Genomic DNA, 16418 nt, shown 5'->3' with positions numbered 1-16418 from the left:
CTCCATTTAGACTGTGATTTCCAGAGCAAATAAGCAGCTTCTGTTTTTTAAGTACCATCAGCAATGGATAGCTGGCGATACACCTGCTGTGAACGCACGTTCTACGTCCCTTCGCCTCCCCTTCTCTCTGCTTCTCCCTTCTCAGTCTTAAGACCATGCACTCAATGCATTCATCCTCTTACTTACTGCCCAACCCTCCCTCACTTATCTTATTCATTGATATAGATGTGAGTGCCCTTTGCCTCCATCCATCTCTCGCTTTCCATTCCCCTCCTCTTCCTTCTTCTTCTTTACTTCTTGTTAAAACTGGAGCTGCCTGGCTTCCTGCTTCTATCTTTTCCATCTATTTAGAGAGGACATATTATGAATAAAAAGGAATTTTTGTGCTTGACTGTATATTTGAGTGTCTGAAGTCACTATTGACTTGAAAACCAAAAATCCCCAAAACCCTCATTGACTCAATGTTTGCAAAAGCCATAGCTTTAAAACATGTAATTTGGTTAACTGTTCAGGTTCGAGATTGATAGATAACAAGAACAACCCCAGGTTTTTTTTTCAGCCCTATAGCCAGGCTGACTAAGAGTCATTGTGCCATTAAGTCATGTATCCCTCTAACTCTCAGCTGTGATGACTTCATGAGTTTCTTCAGAAACAAAATAGTTTCTATTAGAAAGAAAAACCATGACATCCTTCCCACTATTGATGATGTCTCATCAACAGCAGCTTTAGAGACATATGTAGAACCTGATTTATGTTTAGACCAGGGGTAGCCAACGTCGGTCCTCGAGGGCACCAATCCGGCAGGTTTTCCAGATTTCCCTGCTCCAGCCCACCTGACTCAAATTAAATGGATCCAACAGCCTATAACGATCTCCACAATGACTCGTTAGTTTAAGTCAGGTGTGTTGGAGCACGGAAATCTGGAAAACCTGCCGGATTGGTGCCCTCGAGGACCAACATTGGCTACCCCTGGTTTAGACCATTGCTGTCCTTCACAGCTCTCTGAGTTAACCAGAATAACAGCTTCATCTAAACCTTCAACTTGTATTGTAGACCCCATCCCAACCATACTATTCAAGGAAGTTTTTCCCTTAATTAATACATCTGCATTGAATTTGATCAATATATCCTTATTGACAGAATATGTACCTCAGTCTTTTAAGACTGCTGTATTCAAAATTGTACTTAAAAAAACGACTTACGATCCAGAAGAGTTACCTAATTATAGACCTATATCCAACCTCCCCTTTATGTCTAAAATTCTTGGTAAAATAGTTTCAACTCAACAATGGACCCATTAGAGCAGAAATAATCTGAAGAGCTTGAGTTAGGAATTAGAGCTCACCATAGCACAGAGACAGCACTGGTGAAAGTTACCAATGATCTTCTGCCTCAGATAAAGGACGTATGTCTGTACATATCATGTTGAACATGTTATTATGATTAAAAGAACTGCATTAATCCAGTTTAAGTCATATTTAGCTGATTGATTTCAGTTTGCTAATGTAAATTATGTTTTCCTCACACACCAGTATAAGTGACGGAGTTCCTCAGGGTTCTGTACTTGAACCAATACTTTTCACATTGTACATTCTTCCTTTGGGTAATATCGTTAGACAGCATGGTATAAACTGTCATTGCGATATGGATAATGCTCATATATACTTATCCATGAAGCCTGATGGAACTAATCGGTTTATTAAATTAAAAAGATGTCTTGAAGACATAAAGACCTGGATAACACTGAATCTTCTCCCTCTAAATAGAAACAAGCCTGAGGCTGTTGTCTTTGGACCTGAAAAATTCAGGACAAGATTGTCTAACTATGTAATTAATCTGGGTGGCATTCATTTGGCTTCTAGTACTGCAGTGAGGAACCTTGGAGTTATTTTTGACCAGGATTTGTCTTTCGGTTCACATATAAAACAAATTTCTAAAACTGCCATCTTCCACCTACATAATATGGCTAAAGTCAGGGACATCCTGTCACAGCGTGATGCAGAAAAATTAGTCCACGCTTTTTGTTGCTTCCATATTGGACTACTGCAATTCCTTATTATTGGGCTGGCTCAAATATGCCCTGGAAAGTCTCCAGCTGATCCAAAAGGCTGCAGCAAGGGTTCTGATGAGATCTAGCAGAAGAGATCCTATTTTTCAAGTTTTAGCCTCTATTCATTGGCTCCCTGTTAAATCTAGGATAGAATTTAAAATTCGTCTCCTTACATAAAGCTTTCCATGACCAGGCTTTATTGTGTATCAAAGATCTAATAGTTCCACACTTTACAGGTTTACTTGTGGTTCCTCAAGTCTCTAAGAGTCGAATGGGAGACAGAGCCTTTGGCTTTTAGGTCCGTCTCTAATGGAACCAGCTTCCAGTTTAGGTTCAGGAGGCAGTAGATGCAATCTGTTGGTTTTCCTTAGCTATGCTTTTATTTATTATGAACTGGCTTGTATGAATACTGATTGGATGACAATGAATTGGCTCAAACTGATTTGTCTGTTAAGTGCCCTGAGATGAAGTTGTTGTTAATAGGTTATATACAAACAAAGATAACCTGAATTGAATTGAACTGAACTGAACTGAACTGAACTGAACTGAATTGAATTGAATATCAAGCCAACTCATTTAACTTCCAATTGTTTCAAGTTTAAATTGTGTTACATTTGCTGTACCTCTGACTTTTTGCTTTGCTATTAGCATCAAGATCTCATCAGCAGTAAAATAGTTTCTAATTCTGAACATTTTATATCCAAATAAGGGTTTTTTTCAATTAATGTAATTAATGTCCAAATTGTTCTGCATTGTACATAATACACGAGTCCTCTTCAAGCCCTAAATCTGTCTGCTATGAAGAGCTGTAAATTCAAGGTTGAAAAGTAAGTAACATATTCATCCTCTGGTATTTTGGCAAAAGCATGTCACAGAAAGTCAATTGAGACTTTAGGATATTGTTTATACTTGAAACAGAATTTTTGGTAACATACTTTTAACTCATGGACTTTCAAGTTTATATACATTTATATTTTTCTCAGAAAGTACAGTCCTACTTTTCTCTGGCAATCTGTATTCAGACATGCAATTCATGTGGTAGTTGTAGACCCACTTTTTATTGCTGAGCTACTACTGCAGTTCCACTCTGTCCCCAGGAGGAAATTGTCTAAAATATCCTGTTTTGTTCTTGTTAGAGATGCCAGACAACTCAGAGGCAACAAAGCTGACTGAAAGAAAGTGTGGATACTTAAAACATTGTGTATCATTTAATGTTATTGGACTGTATGGGAGAATGGGCGCCTCCCACTGGCACATGACTGTGCACTTAGCTTTGTATTTTACCCCAAACACCAAGAAATGCTCAATGCATATGTGAGAGTAGGAAAACATTATTCAGATCATGATTTAACCTGACTGTTCATGCAGCACTACCATAGTCCACTCCAGAGGGTAGATTTTATGGAATTATCTTGTATAAGTCTTCCAAATGTGTCTCCTGTTAAGTCCTGACTAAAAATCAAAACGCTGTATTCTCCGCCTCCTGTGTTGCTCCCTGTTATCATCCTTTCTTGGATGTGTAATGAAAAAGAAGGGGCTGTCTTGTCAACAGTAAAAGCAGTATTTGGCCTTCACACTTGATGGGTGCAAGTATTTGTGCGTTTGTCTGTGTGATGGTACAAAGCTGTAAGTTAAACATCTAATAGTGCAATCCCTATTTCTAATTCTTTGTCAATCCATTTCATTGAGATGTTCACTGAGTTAAAAAGAAAAAAAGCAAATAATGTTGCAGTCCATTTCAGCTCCACAAATCTCCTTCTCATTCTGCCTTCCACACCCAACTCTTTTTCATTTTTTTCTTAATCTATGCTGTCCAGATAGAAGAAAATTCACTTTACCCTTCTCTCCCTACTCTCTTTATCTCAAAGCATTTACAACTCTCTTCCAGAGACCTTTGTTACTTCTCTTTTGCCTCACAGTCTGAATATTGTCAAGCTGTCTGCTTTTCTGCCCCTCTACACATGCCTTCAACACCTCCACAGACAGCCCAATCTGAACCTCACCTGATCCAACCAACACCTCTCAACCAAAGCCTGCCTCTTCTCCGCTTTTACTCAAAGAACAATTTCTTCCGCCCAATCTCATTCTCGCCTCACAGCCTCAATTACTCTACTTTCTCATATGTCTATTTCACTCCCCTTTCTCTGATCCTTCTCAATCGTATTTTTGCCACTCTATTGTCTCAGTCCATTAGGCAGACACAAATCCGTTTGGCGACGGAGTCGTAGCTCAACCCTGTCCTCGCTCTCCTGGGTACAGCTGGGAGGAAGCTCTCAGGAGAGGTAAACTCTGGCTTCTGGCCGGACAAATCTTTTTAAACCTTTGCCATGAAATACTGCCCTTTCCTTTTGCCTAGTGCACTTGGAGCACTTACACATAATAAATAACACTGCACCTTAACATGTACATGAATACATGGTCTTGACTCTCAACTGTGTCTACATGCCTGCATCTTTTAATGTTATAAAATACAAATATATAATCTAAAATGTAATGCAGCAGTTCTCAAATTAGAACAGGTGGTGTGCTGTGGAAGATTTATATGTTTTTAGGGCATATGCTTGGCTTTGGATTTTAAAGGCAAAATGCATTTGCAGCACATAGAGAAAACAGAGTGCAGATGTGTCCTGTACAGCTGTCTTTGAGCCCAGAAGAATGCATTTTTAAACAGGAGTAGACGGTTCCCTGTTATTACTCCCCTTACAGCTGTAATGAGAATGAACAGAAAGAAGAGCTTCAGTGGTGGCCGCTGGTCTTGCCATGTCACTGCAGCTCATGTCTCTGCTGGTATAATGTCCTGTCGACACCAGAGGGTCAACAGATAAATTCAAGGATGACAACATGGAAACAAGGATAGCAGAGATAAGCCTGAGAGTCTATTTGGTGGGAGTCACATGAGCATGGTGGCTTAACACTTGACTAGGAGCTCCTGATGCCTGCAGGGGTTTGGCATGTGCCAACACTACTATAAATGTTCTAAGCAAAAAAAAAAAAGCATGCACACAATTCAGTTTGACAAAGCATGATATCACCTCATTTAAAGAAGTAAATGAGATTAGTCCTGCCAGAAGCCCCAAATTAAAGAAAAACAAGCCGTCAGCAAGAAACTGTTATGAGTGTCTTTCTCAAGGTTTCACGGATAGACAGTTTTACTGTACTGGTTATTTTTCATTTCAGTTAGATTTATGCACTAAGTACCAACTGAATGAGTTGATTTTATTTTAAAAATGTCCAAAGCCAGATCCCAGGAGTACACATATAAAGCAGCAGCAGATTGCTTTATCCCATTAGGCAAGGCCTGGTAAATAGGCAGAGATCTAGCTCTCTGTCCTGGTGCAATCTCCAGCTGATCCTGTCACTGGCATCCGCTCTGTTGGCAGTTTGTCTTTCAAGTCAGGCACCCCAGCTTAGCCTGCTGGTCTGTTTTTTCTGCACTCAGAGTTAATACACAACACTGCTGGTATTGAAGAGGCTAAGAAACAACCCACAGTGGTCACTGTAGCCACTCAATCTGATCTCTGTGTTTTAGGCATTGATGTTTAAGGGCCCCACATTAACACATAAAGGGTACATCCAGTGAGGAGCTTATGGATTAAAATAAAGGTGTAAGTGTTATCACAGCAATCACAGCAAAGAACAAGATTCATCCTTGCTGACCAGCAATTTTCATTTACCATTTTCTAACTGAGGTCCTTTTAACTATTGAACTCCACACCAACACACACTTCTTCACTCAGTTACTTTAAATGTCAATTACTATTGTTTTTACAAAACCATTGCTTTTTGGTGCGAGTGTCCTACCTTGGCAGCCATGATCATGGAAGAGCCCCCGCGTACTCCTAGAATGGGGATATGGGTTTGGGCTGATATGAAGTCCAGGATTTGTGCAATGGCCTCCTGGTCAGTGTCATCTCCAAACACCACTCCCTGCAGCCAGTGCTCGGTCATGAGGTCACAGATACTCTTGATGATGCTTTTAGGGTCGGTCTCGTTCATGGTCAGCACCTCCACATTAGGGGCAATGTGTAGGAAGTCCTCCTTCTCTCGTGCCCCTGCCAGTGCCACCTCGCTGGAGTTGCCCACCAGGACAACAGCAATGCTGAGGCCACGTAAGATGTTGGGCAGGGCCATGTGGTGGGGGGGAGGCTGTGGGATGGGAACGTAGTGGCCGCCACCGCCTCCCCCGCCCTTCTCTCTCCGTGAGTGGCAGGCCGGGGGTAAGTGGACAAGGCAGAGCAGCAGGAAAAGGAGGGGTAGGCGGAGAAAAGTACTTGTCTGGCGGTGAAGGGATGCAGAAAGGGGCGGATGTAGGGTTCGAACTCGTTCTTGCTCCTGAGCGACCAAGTGGGCGGAGAAGCGGGCTCGAGCATGGCCGCTGGATTGGAAGGAACTTTGTCGTCCACAGACAGGCATGGTGTAGGAGTGGGAGAGTAATACCTAATAAATGGAGGTAGTGGAGAGGAGGAAAAGAAAGAGATGGAGATAGAAAAGAAAGAGGGGGGAAAAAGGCAGATTTGGCAAAGCAAAATGCCAAGAGAGATAATGGATAGAGAAAAAAAAGAGAGAGGACATGAAGAGAGGGAAACAGAAGTTAACATATAAAAATATTTCATTGATTCAATACAGTGAATTGACGAGAGGTTGTATGCATCAAATGAATTAGTGCATATCAATGTCAGATCACAGAAATGGAGCAGTGAAGGAAAAGAAAGGAGGAGTGGGAAACCTAAACAAAAGGAGGCTTTAAACACACACAAGCAGATGTACTTGCATTTAAACGCACTCAGATGCATGCTAAAATTGTGTATCATTTATGTATAATCTCATGTAAATCAATAATTCATGCTAAACGGAGCTGCATTAAAAGCACACCTTATAAGTGAGACTATGGTTTCCTGACAAGAGTAAAAAAGAGAAGGAGTAAAGGAGGGAGCAACAGTTAAAAGGATAGAAGGAAATATGAATCAAGTGTATACAAATGACAGAAAGGGCAGATGGAGGGAAAGACGCTCCACGGCAACTCAGGCTGACTGACAAACTGTCTGGAGTGAGAGGAGTGACGCACCACCACAAGATGCAGACAAACTGACTGACGCCCAAATTGATTAAGTGATTGACAGCGAAGGCGCTCTGGACAACTCACAAGGCTTTGATATGACACGCGCCCTCCTCCCGCAACCCCTTTTGGCCTAGTTTAACACTCACACTCATTTGCTGTCTAGCCCTGCTTCCTTCCCCCTCCCTCCTACGTTCTACTTGACCGTTTCCTTTTCTAGCTGTCAGACTGACTCCCTCTGCTCTTTGATTATTTATAGAGCTTTTCATTAATGGGGATGCGGGAGGGTGGAAGGACCAGGTGAGTCAGTGAAAAGGGGAAAAGAGAAAAAGATGGAGAAAGCAAAACAAGTACGATCAAGGAAAGACAAAAGATGCTGGCAAAGACAAAAGCAGCTTTCTGAGAAGGATGTTGGTGTTCCTTGTATGTTTACATCTGTCTGTGTAGGAGGGCATGTGTCCTCCTGAGTGTATCAACATATAGTCAGAGTAGGTGTAGGTGGGAATAGATCTTTACAGTGGGAAGAGTTTGCTGAGAAGCTGGAGGTGTAGTTGTTCATAAACTTGAGTGGTGCATTGTGGATACATCTCATACATGACTGCTGCTAACAAGGCAGATGGAAGGTACGATGACAAACAAAAAAACTAAAACAATATCCACATCACAAAACTGACAGTTAATGAGACAGGGAGTGACAGAGAGGAGGAAAAAAAGCAAAAGGAAGATTGAAAGAGGGATAAAGGAACGTATGCAGAGATGACAGAAAAACTTCTATAAGGGAAAAATAATTGCTGGAGGTTCGTCAGCTCTAATTACAGGTCCCTGTATTAATAGTCAATTGCACAACACTTTGCATGAAAGATGGAGAGGTGGGAGGGAAGGAGGAAGGGAGGGATGATAAGAGGACAGTGCGGGGACAAGGTGGGGAGAGGGGAGGAAACAAGAGAAGGGCAACAGTGTAAGCTTGGAAGAAGAGGAGCAAAAAAGATTAGAAAAAATCAGAGAAAGGGATGGAGGAATAACAAGAAAGAAGGCGGGGAGAGAATTACAGAGTGAGGAAGAGAGAGAAAGAGATGCCCTCTTTGAATCTGGACTTCTCTGGCAGCACTCTGTTTCCATGGCAACAATTAAAATAGGCCTACATGCGCACATGTACCAACACAGATGATGGACACAGAGATACACACACACACACACACACCAGCATTCAGAGACGTCTTGTAATAAGCATTGATCATGTGAATGAAGCGACGTAACCCAGAGTGCACTCGCTCTGCTGTGTGTTATTAAAGTGGGTGTTTTTTAACACACAAAGTCCTCTCACACAGAGATTAACTTACTTTTAATCACACACACATACGAACCTGCTGTTTGCCATCCATCCACTAACCAAATCTACCATCTTACTCTGTATCTTTTTCTCACTCACACACACGGATAAAGTATCCTGCACACACACATCATCACTCGAAACAAAGTCACACCCCCGGGGTGCAGATTACATTAGCCAACGCAATGTGTAACTTCAATGATCATTCAGAAATATGAGGCCATTAAAAAGAGCCATAGTGAGTAAAAGAATATTTCATGAAGAAACAAAAAAGGCGTGCATTAAACTGTACACAGCACAAGAGATGTTATGACAGTAAATGACCCCATTTCCCCGTCAGCAGCCCTCGCGTCTCACCCACCACTTGCTCCATTACCCACACTGTGCACAGAGCAGCCGTATCAGTTACACACTGGTGGGCCAAAGTTTACAACAGCTCAAGAACATGAAGGTCCCATTAACTCACACACTTGTGCTTTTTTTAAATTATAATAATAATAATAATAATAATAATAATAATAACAAATATATGAGAATGTTTCCTGAATGGACATGCAGAAACATTTTAGTGTTTGTAGGAAACCATTTATTTCACTGTATCCTGTTCTTGCAAATTTGCATCTCTATTGAGAAGAAAAGAAATTTAGAGTCTACTACTTCCTTGTCAGAAGTTAGTAAAAAAAGACAAATATGAGGGAACTAAAGCCACAAATGACTGGACAGTGTGAGCATTTTTTGACAGAAGACTTATTGTTTTAAGATTTTAAAGACAAACCTGAAATAGTAGCTACAATCCAAGATGTTTAATTTTGAAGAAACACGTTTACATGGAGCTGTAAATGTAACACAGCAGCTTCAGAAGGAGATAAAGCTGTGAGCACTTCTCACTGCAGCTAGTGCATCTGCACCTGCAGATTTTAGGTGTATGGTACAATTGGGTTTTTTCATTAGGATGATTCTATGACAAGGAAATACAGAGAGATTGATTTGCAAGGAAAGAAATCAGTGAGCACATATCTTCTAAAGAACTGTGAGTTGGACACAACAACACAGGACATTTTAAATCATCTGGAGACTTGAAAATATACAAAATCTAAGGTTTGGGCACATCCTTCTGTATTTTTTCAGTGATCAACTTGCCTAAAGTAGGTTGTTTTAATGTATAGTCAGTTAGGTTGCAGGACTTTTATCCTGGAGAGCTTCTTTTGAGATCCATTTATAGTTTTGTTCACACTGACTGGTTAATGTGGTTTAGACAACAAAATGACATTGTCTGGTTTAAGTGAAGAACTTTAGCTGAAAGACATCCTCATGAAAGCCTGATCAATGTTAACCTTGTCATCTGTCAGAGGTTTTATCTTTCTTACTAGTGTATGTATTTATGTTCACAGTCAAATGCAGATTATATTCCCACTAAAGCAGCGGGACTACATTTTCCCTTCCGCTCTGAATGCTGTCTCATGACTGCTTTTGGTTACTGACCAGATGCCACATTGCATCGGCCAATTAGGTAAGGAGACAGTATGCAGTTATGCACTCTAAACAAACAAAAGCAGGTACTAAATGGGCCCAAATGGACAATAAAGAAGGTAATGGTAATTAATTATTTTCAAGGTCTACGTGGCTCATCCCGTTCAAGCAGAAAGTTGACAGAACAGGGATTATGAGCATGATGCAGATATTACAACTCTGTAATTGTCTTCCCCATCTCTCTTTTTTTCCCCCAATCACACAGCTTTTACTAACAGAAAGGGTTCCACAGTCCAAGCACTGTCAGGCTTTACAGATGTACAACCAGCAGCATATTAGAAAAAATGTAGGACGCTGTGTAAAATATAAATGGAATTCGATGATTTGCAAATCTCATAGGCCCTTTTTTTATTTAAACAATAAAACAAAAACAGCATATCAAATGTTGAAACTGAGACATTTTACCATAGCATGAAAAATATTAGCTCATTTTGAATTTGATGGCAAAAAGAAGGCTGGAAAAGTAATTGACACAAATCAAATTCGACTGGAAAATCCTTTGACAACTAGTTAGGTTAACTGGCAACGGGTCAGTAACATGACTGGGTGTAAAAGAAGCATTTCAGGAAGGCAGAGCTTCCCAGATGTAAACACAGGCAGAAGTTTGCCAAGCTGAGACAAACTGCATTTAAAAATTATAGAACAATTTCAGAAAAATGGTAATTAGCTAAATAAATGAAGATCTCATCAACTACAGTGTATAATATTGTCAAAATATTCAGTCAGGAGGAATTTCAAGAGACAAGAAAGAATGGCAAACATCACCTTGTTGCTGCCATCAAATTCAAAATGATCTAATATTGTTTATGGAAACAGTTTAAACATTTAATATGTTGTTAATGTTCTATTGGGAATAAAATAAGGTTCTTTGAGATTTGCAAATCGTTGCATTATGTTTTTAATAACATTTTACACAACATCCCAGCATCCTGGGAATTAGGATTGTGCTGTATATAGGATTGAGGAGCATTCCGTTCCAATCCTAACATGCTCTGTTGTTGTGATTAATCTACACAGCATCAGAACCAAGAATGGTTTATGTGCCTGTGGTCAGTACAAACATATGTTTAGTTGATTAATTTGGTTTGGTCTCTGTAAGCGCTGATATTTTTGGTTTTTGTTTAAATGAAAGCCAGCACAAATACATAACCTTAGCTCTAATCTTCAGCAATGTGCTCACTTTGATTTGAAAGTGATTCAACGGCAGACTGCACATGACAGTATTAAAGGGTTTTTCGGTCTGTGGAAGCATTTTGAGAAGGCAAGTCCCTGGTGCCCCGGGGGTGCGACCAGGCCACAGCGCGGGTCATCGCACTGCATACTGATGAAGGGAGAAATCAGCTGGATACTAGACTCATTGCCAAACCTCTGATCCATTAGATTATGAGAGAAATGCTGGTCTAATGTGTGAACTCATAAAGTCTTCTGATAAATATTCATGCAAAACTGTCTGTGCAGTCTGCTGTGGAGGTGGAAGGTGGTGTGCGTGCGATTTTGTGTTTGGACGTGTGTTTGTACATGGTGTTCTGATGCAGCGCTCATCACTTTCCCCCTCCTCACCAAAGCAGTCCAGCCAAGCTTTGAGATCACGTGTCTGCTGGGACTTCAGGGCCAATCTATTGCCGTAATGGTCTTGATTTCCAGAAAGAGGGGACACTGAGGAGCCCATTGCTCTCTCTTCTTCCCATACCCCTCCCCCTATCCTTTTTAAACTATGTAGCTCCCTCTTTCTTAATTCTATCATTTTTTTGTCACTGAACAATGCTTCTTCTCAATCCTCCCACTTATCTCTCTCTTGTGCTCGCGCTCTCTCATCATCCTCTTCTCATTATGTAGTAAGTGTCAACTTTGTCGTTGGCATTATTTGCATGAAAACCAGGGGACAAAAGGCAACTGACAATTTTTCATATTAACTGCCTAGTTTGATATTAAGGAAGACAGCAGATGATGGCACAGAAAGACAATCTTTCTTAATCTCTATGGAGGACTTTAGACATCAGTGGTGCATGGACATTAGCACTAAGTCAGGCGTGCTTCATTTTTTCTTGTAATAGAAAAAAAAACATTAAGACGAGAAGCTTCACATGTAGAGAGCAGCAGCAACAGAGGTACCAAGCGTTTTGTCAAACCCACGCACACTTTCTGAGTGAGTGACGACAGTTCTGTCGTCACTGCTAGCTTATGATTTCATTGTGAGGAATGTAAAATGAGGAGAAATCTCATCTGTAACTTTTAGAGTTCTGCAGAAAGTAACACCATAAATGGCAGCCATTCCTGACAAATATCTTCTCAAGCTGTTTGCGTGATCTTTGCGACTCAAGGCCAAAACCTCAGGCGGCACCTTGCACTGACCCAGAGAACAACTGCTGACAGGTGATGAAAGGAAACGTTACCTGGACAACCTTTTTGACCACACAGCAGTGAGACACGGGGGCGGTTGTCAACACACACAAACAATACACACATCTATGGCACTGTGGTTGGTGGGTGGAGGGAAACAGAATACCCGAGCCCTAAAATGAGTTTCTTGAAGTTCATGTTTAAAAATAGTTTGTTAGGTAATGCCTACTTTTATTGAGCTGTGATATAATATTGTTAAAAATAAAATCTAAAAGAAACTAGTAGACTATAAGGCTTTGCTAAAATAGTTTTGAGAAGAAAGTTGATATATCTGGTACATCTTATTTTTCATCTGAACATATGGATAATTAGAGATTTTATGGGATAATTATGTCAGGAAGAAGAGTCTATGATTACGCCTTTGCACACTGAATGTGTCCACATGTGTGTAACCTGATGAACAGAGTTGTATCCTGCAGTCGCTTGCAGCTGTACAACTCCCCTACTTTTTAGTGCCTCTGTTGGGCCTCACATTCACGATGAGCTGCAAGAGTCCTGGGTGACCAAACTAATTTCCTTCTGCAGCATCAAACAGCCCATTCAGAGAGCTTCTCCATGTTATATGAAGCTATATTTGTCTGGACAAGATGTGATATTGAAAGCTGATCTCTGTCTTTCCCGCAAACTGCTGCAATTGGGGTGTTGCGAACAGACTCTTCAACATCAGCCACATATCTATATATTCATTTTCACTTCACTGACAGAAGAGGGATTCTGTTCTTCAAGCATCCTCTGGAGCAAAGTGTTAACTTTAAACTGTATTTATTTAATGTCTTTTTCTTTTTCAAATAATAATAAAGATTTTAAACATTGTATTTTGTGTGTTTTTCTCATCAGTGTCATAGAGATAGATTGTGGTTCAGTTATAGAAACCACTTGACACAGCTGAATGAAGATGAAGATGTGAAGGATGTATTTATAAAACCATTCTTAAAATATATCATGATCCCTAAAAGTTACAGGAACCTCTTTAAGATCAAATATGATAAGCTTAAGTTGATCCGCGCTCTGTTGGCAAACAGCCCAAGTCTTCACTGACGGTAGATCATGCATTAAATGTAATGTAAATTTAGTCCTTAGACAAATCATGCTGCTTTAACCAATTACAAGGGAGCATGAAGTAGCTGTTCTTAATGAACTGATAGAATTAAGATTATAAACATTTTAGCTGGCCACCAGCCCAAATCCTGTTGATGTATAAAAGAAGTCAGGGAAAATCTTGTAAATGCTAAACCACAGACATGGATTAAATCTAAAATTAATACGAGGCTTCTGAATACTTAGAGCCATCTGAGTGTCAGGTCAGTTCTGACCAAGTGCCAAGTACTTAGTTTAAGAAACATGTATGTATTGCACTGATGTTTTCCAATAGCATTATATCCTCCATTCAGTTACTTGTATATACTATAATATGTCAGCTTCTGTCATCTCAGCTTTATCAGAGAATATGGTCCTGTTCTGTTGATCATCTCACAGTATGGTAAGGCATCTGATGCTTGTTGGCCCACTCAAAAACTTTAATAAAATCCGATACATGATTAAGTTTGAGTTACTTTTTGCTGTTATAGACAACAGTGAAGTGGAAAAATTCAGTACAATGATCATTCTTGTTGGCATCTGATCCACTTTAATTATTTACCTGCAAATAAAATGTGTTATACTTAAACACAACCCTGAAAAAATTTGACCTTTTCAATCATTACTTTAACTACAACTACGTTAACTAACTTTGAACTTATCTTGCTTTGAATTATTTCAATTCAATGTATGATTTTATTATGATTTTATTGTGATTTTTGCTATTTTTGTCCTTTACTACTTTGTAATGCTGTCTTTGCACCATCTGTAATGCTTTTGATGTTTTATGTAAAGTACTTTGAATTGTCTTGTACATAAAATGTGCTATACAAATAAACATGCCTGGCCTTGCCTTAGATTATCAATAGGATATTAATATTTTTCAGGGGTCTTAGGGCTAGCACTGACCTAAATTTTGCTGTCTGATGTGGTAGGACACTTGAAATATTTTACAAGGTTTTCAAGTAAAAGTCCTTTAGCTGGAAACTGTTTAAGGATGTTCATCCACATACAAATTTCAATGGAATTAAAATTTGGGCTGTGACTAGCTTTAAACCCTGTACCCTGCCTCTTGCCTGCTAATCGCTGGGATAAGGTCCAGCCTCCCCATGATCCCAAAAAAAAATAAGTGGTATAGAAAATTAATGGATGGATCATACTAAAAAGGTCCATGGTCTAACCTTGTTTGAGGAATTCAAAGTCGAATCAATGATTGCAAGCAGCAAATTTTCTAAAGGTAGCCATGTAAGCCCAAACCATAACATTTCAAATACCATAGTTCACAACTCATAACAGGCAATCTTCAGTCTCCAAATATGTCTACTGTTAAACAGCAGAGTGCAGAGCATGCTGCTCCAAAGTGATTTATGATCACTGGCAAACTCTAGTTTTGCTCAAATGTGTTTTGGACATTAAAAGCATTTCCAGACTTGTCTCCCATACAGGTCAAATTTGTGCAAGACACCAGCAGCTGCAGAATAACCTGAAAACTGTAATGAAATTTTAAGGTTCTCATGTCTTTGCTTCTAGGTTTTTCTTTGTTCTTTTTTTTTTGTTTGTTTTGTTTTGTTTTTTTTTGTTGTTGTTGTTGTTTGTTTTGGACAAAATGGTAAATTGTCTGCAACATGTGACTTTATGTAGTGAGGCAACAGTGCATCTTCCAGCTTACCAACAACACATTTGATACTAGATACTGATTCTTATTGAAATAGCCATTATGTAGATATGCTTTGTGGGCTCCCATTAGCTGTTTCTGGCAGCATGCAGGCCACAAAGCATCGAAGGGAGACCACAAGCCGCCCAAAGATGCTCCCACAGGATGCAGCACATTGTGAGGGGAAGAGTGCGGCTTCACCAGAGCCCCAAACTCCCTTGGCTAATTTACTGGGCAGAGACAGTCACAATGTGAAGCATTTTCTCATCATTTTGTGAAATGTAGCAGCTGTTGAATGAGTACAAGCTGTTTGATGATGTGCTGGTTCTGCAGCTGAGGGAGTCAGACTTCGGGATGATGCACGATCAACTTGCTCGTTCCTCGCTTGTCCGTCAACCCAGGGGTCAGACCAGAGTGAAAACAGTTTTGTCTAGTCACAGGTGATGTGTATTGTTTTTGTCCTGGCTGTCTGTCCTTGCCGGCATGCACAGTTGTTGCTAATCATCTTACATCTTACATCAGCTGTTTATTTTTGCATATCAAGTCTCATATAGACACAAAGACACTTGGATACTTCAGAGTGACAAATGTGTTTTGACAACACTCAGAGAGATAAGCACTTGGTCTCTGGGATCTCTCCCAGGGACACATTTCTATTTACACCTACTCTGCTGCACAGAGGGGACACTTAATCTTCTCCATGAGTTGTGGCTCCTCTGCTAAAATCCCTTTCTTCACTCTCTCCTTTTTCTCTTCCTTCCTTAATTTTCTTTTATTTTCCTTCTGTCTCTTTTTATCTCTCACCTTCTCTTCCTCAGATGCATTACATCAGCATTAACGTCTCAGCCCATGTGTCATTGTGAAAGACCTTTGCAGAGTGTTTATGAATGTGGAGACTTGCCCCAGTCTGTTGAAAGGTAAGACTGAAGACATGAAAAGACAAGATATGGCACCGTTAAACATACAAGGGCTGATTGATGCATGTTTTGGTTTTTTTTGCCACATTTGCTGAATGTTTTCTTTAGATTTTACTGCATGTTGTATTGAGTGCTTTATGGATTTTAGATTTTTAGTTGCATGGTTATGTTTTATGTCTTTTTTGTTGTTGTTGTTGTTTGTTTTACTGGATGTTCTAGTACTCAGGCCGGTGTGAGACAGTGAAAGCTGGTAACAGTAATGGGCAGGATGGCACAAGCGGAGTCTGTAAGCCATAGTTTGCAGAGGGAAATTAACAGTTTGGCTACAGTGTGGAATAAATCACCTCACCAAATATAGGAATGGACAGATGGAGTGTGTTATAGTATCATATCATAACATGCTT

General features: G+C 40.0%; 1 protein-coding gene across 1 annotated transcript in view; it reads right to left on the bottom strand.

Annotated features, from left to right (window-relative positions):
- The window catches only part of LOC121632357 (glutamate receptor ionotropic, NMDA 2B-like), a 122432-nt gene that overhangs the window by 94453 nt on the left and 11561 nt on the right, over positions 1–16418 (bottom strand). Inside the window, exon 2 of the mRNA XM_041973795.1 lies at positions 5852–6487. Within this exon, the coding sequence (XP_041829729.1) occupies positions 5852–6487 (636 nt within the window). The remainder of the gene's footprint in view (positions 1–5851; positions 6488–16418) is intronic.

This window comes from Melanotaenia boesemani, chromosome 2 (assembly GCF_017639745.1).
Source record: "Melanotaenia boesemani isolate fMelBoe1 chromosome 2, fMelBoe1.pri, whole genome shotgun sequence".
Lineage (NCBI taxonomy): Eukaryota > Metazoa > Chordata > Actinopteri > Atheriniformes > Melanotaeniidae > Melanotaenia > Melanotaenia boesemani.
Note: the sequence above shows the minus strand (reverse complement) of the source record. Positions and strands in the feature narration are given on the sequence as shown.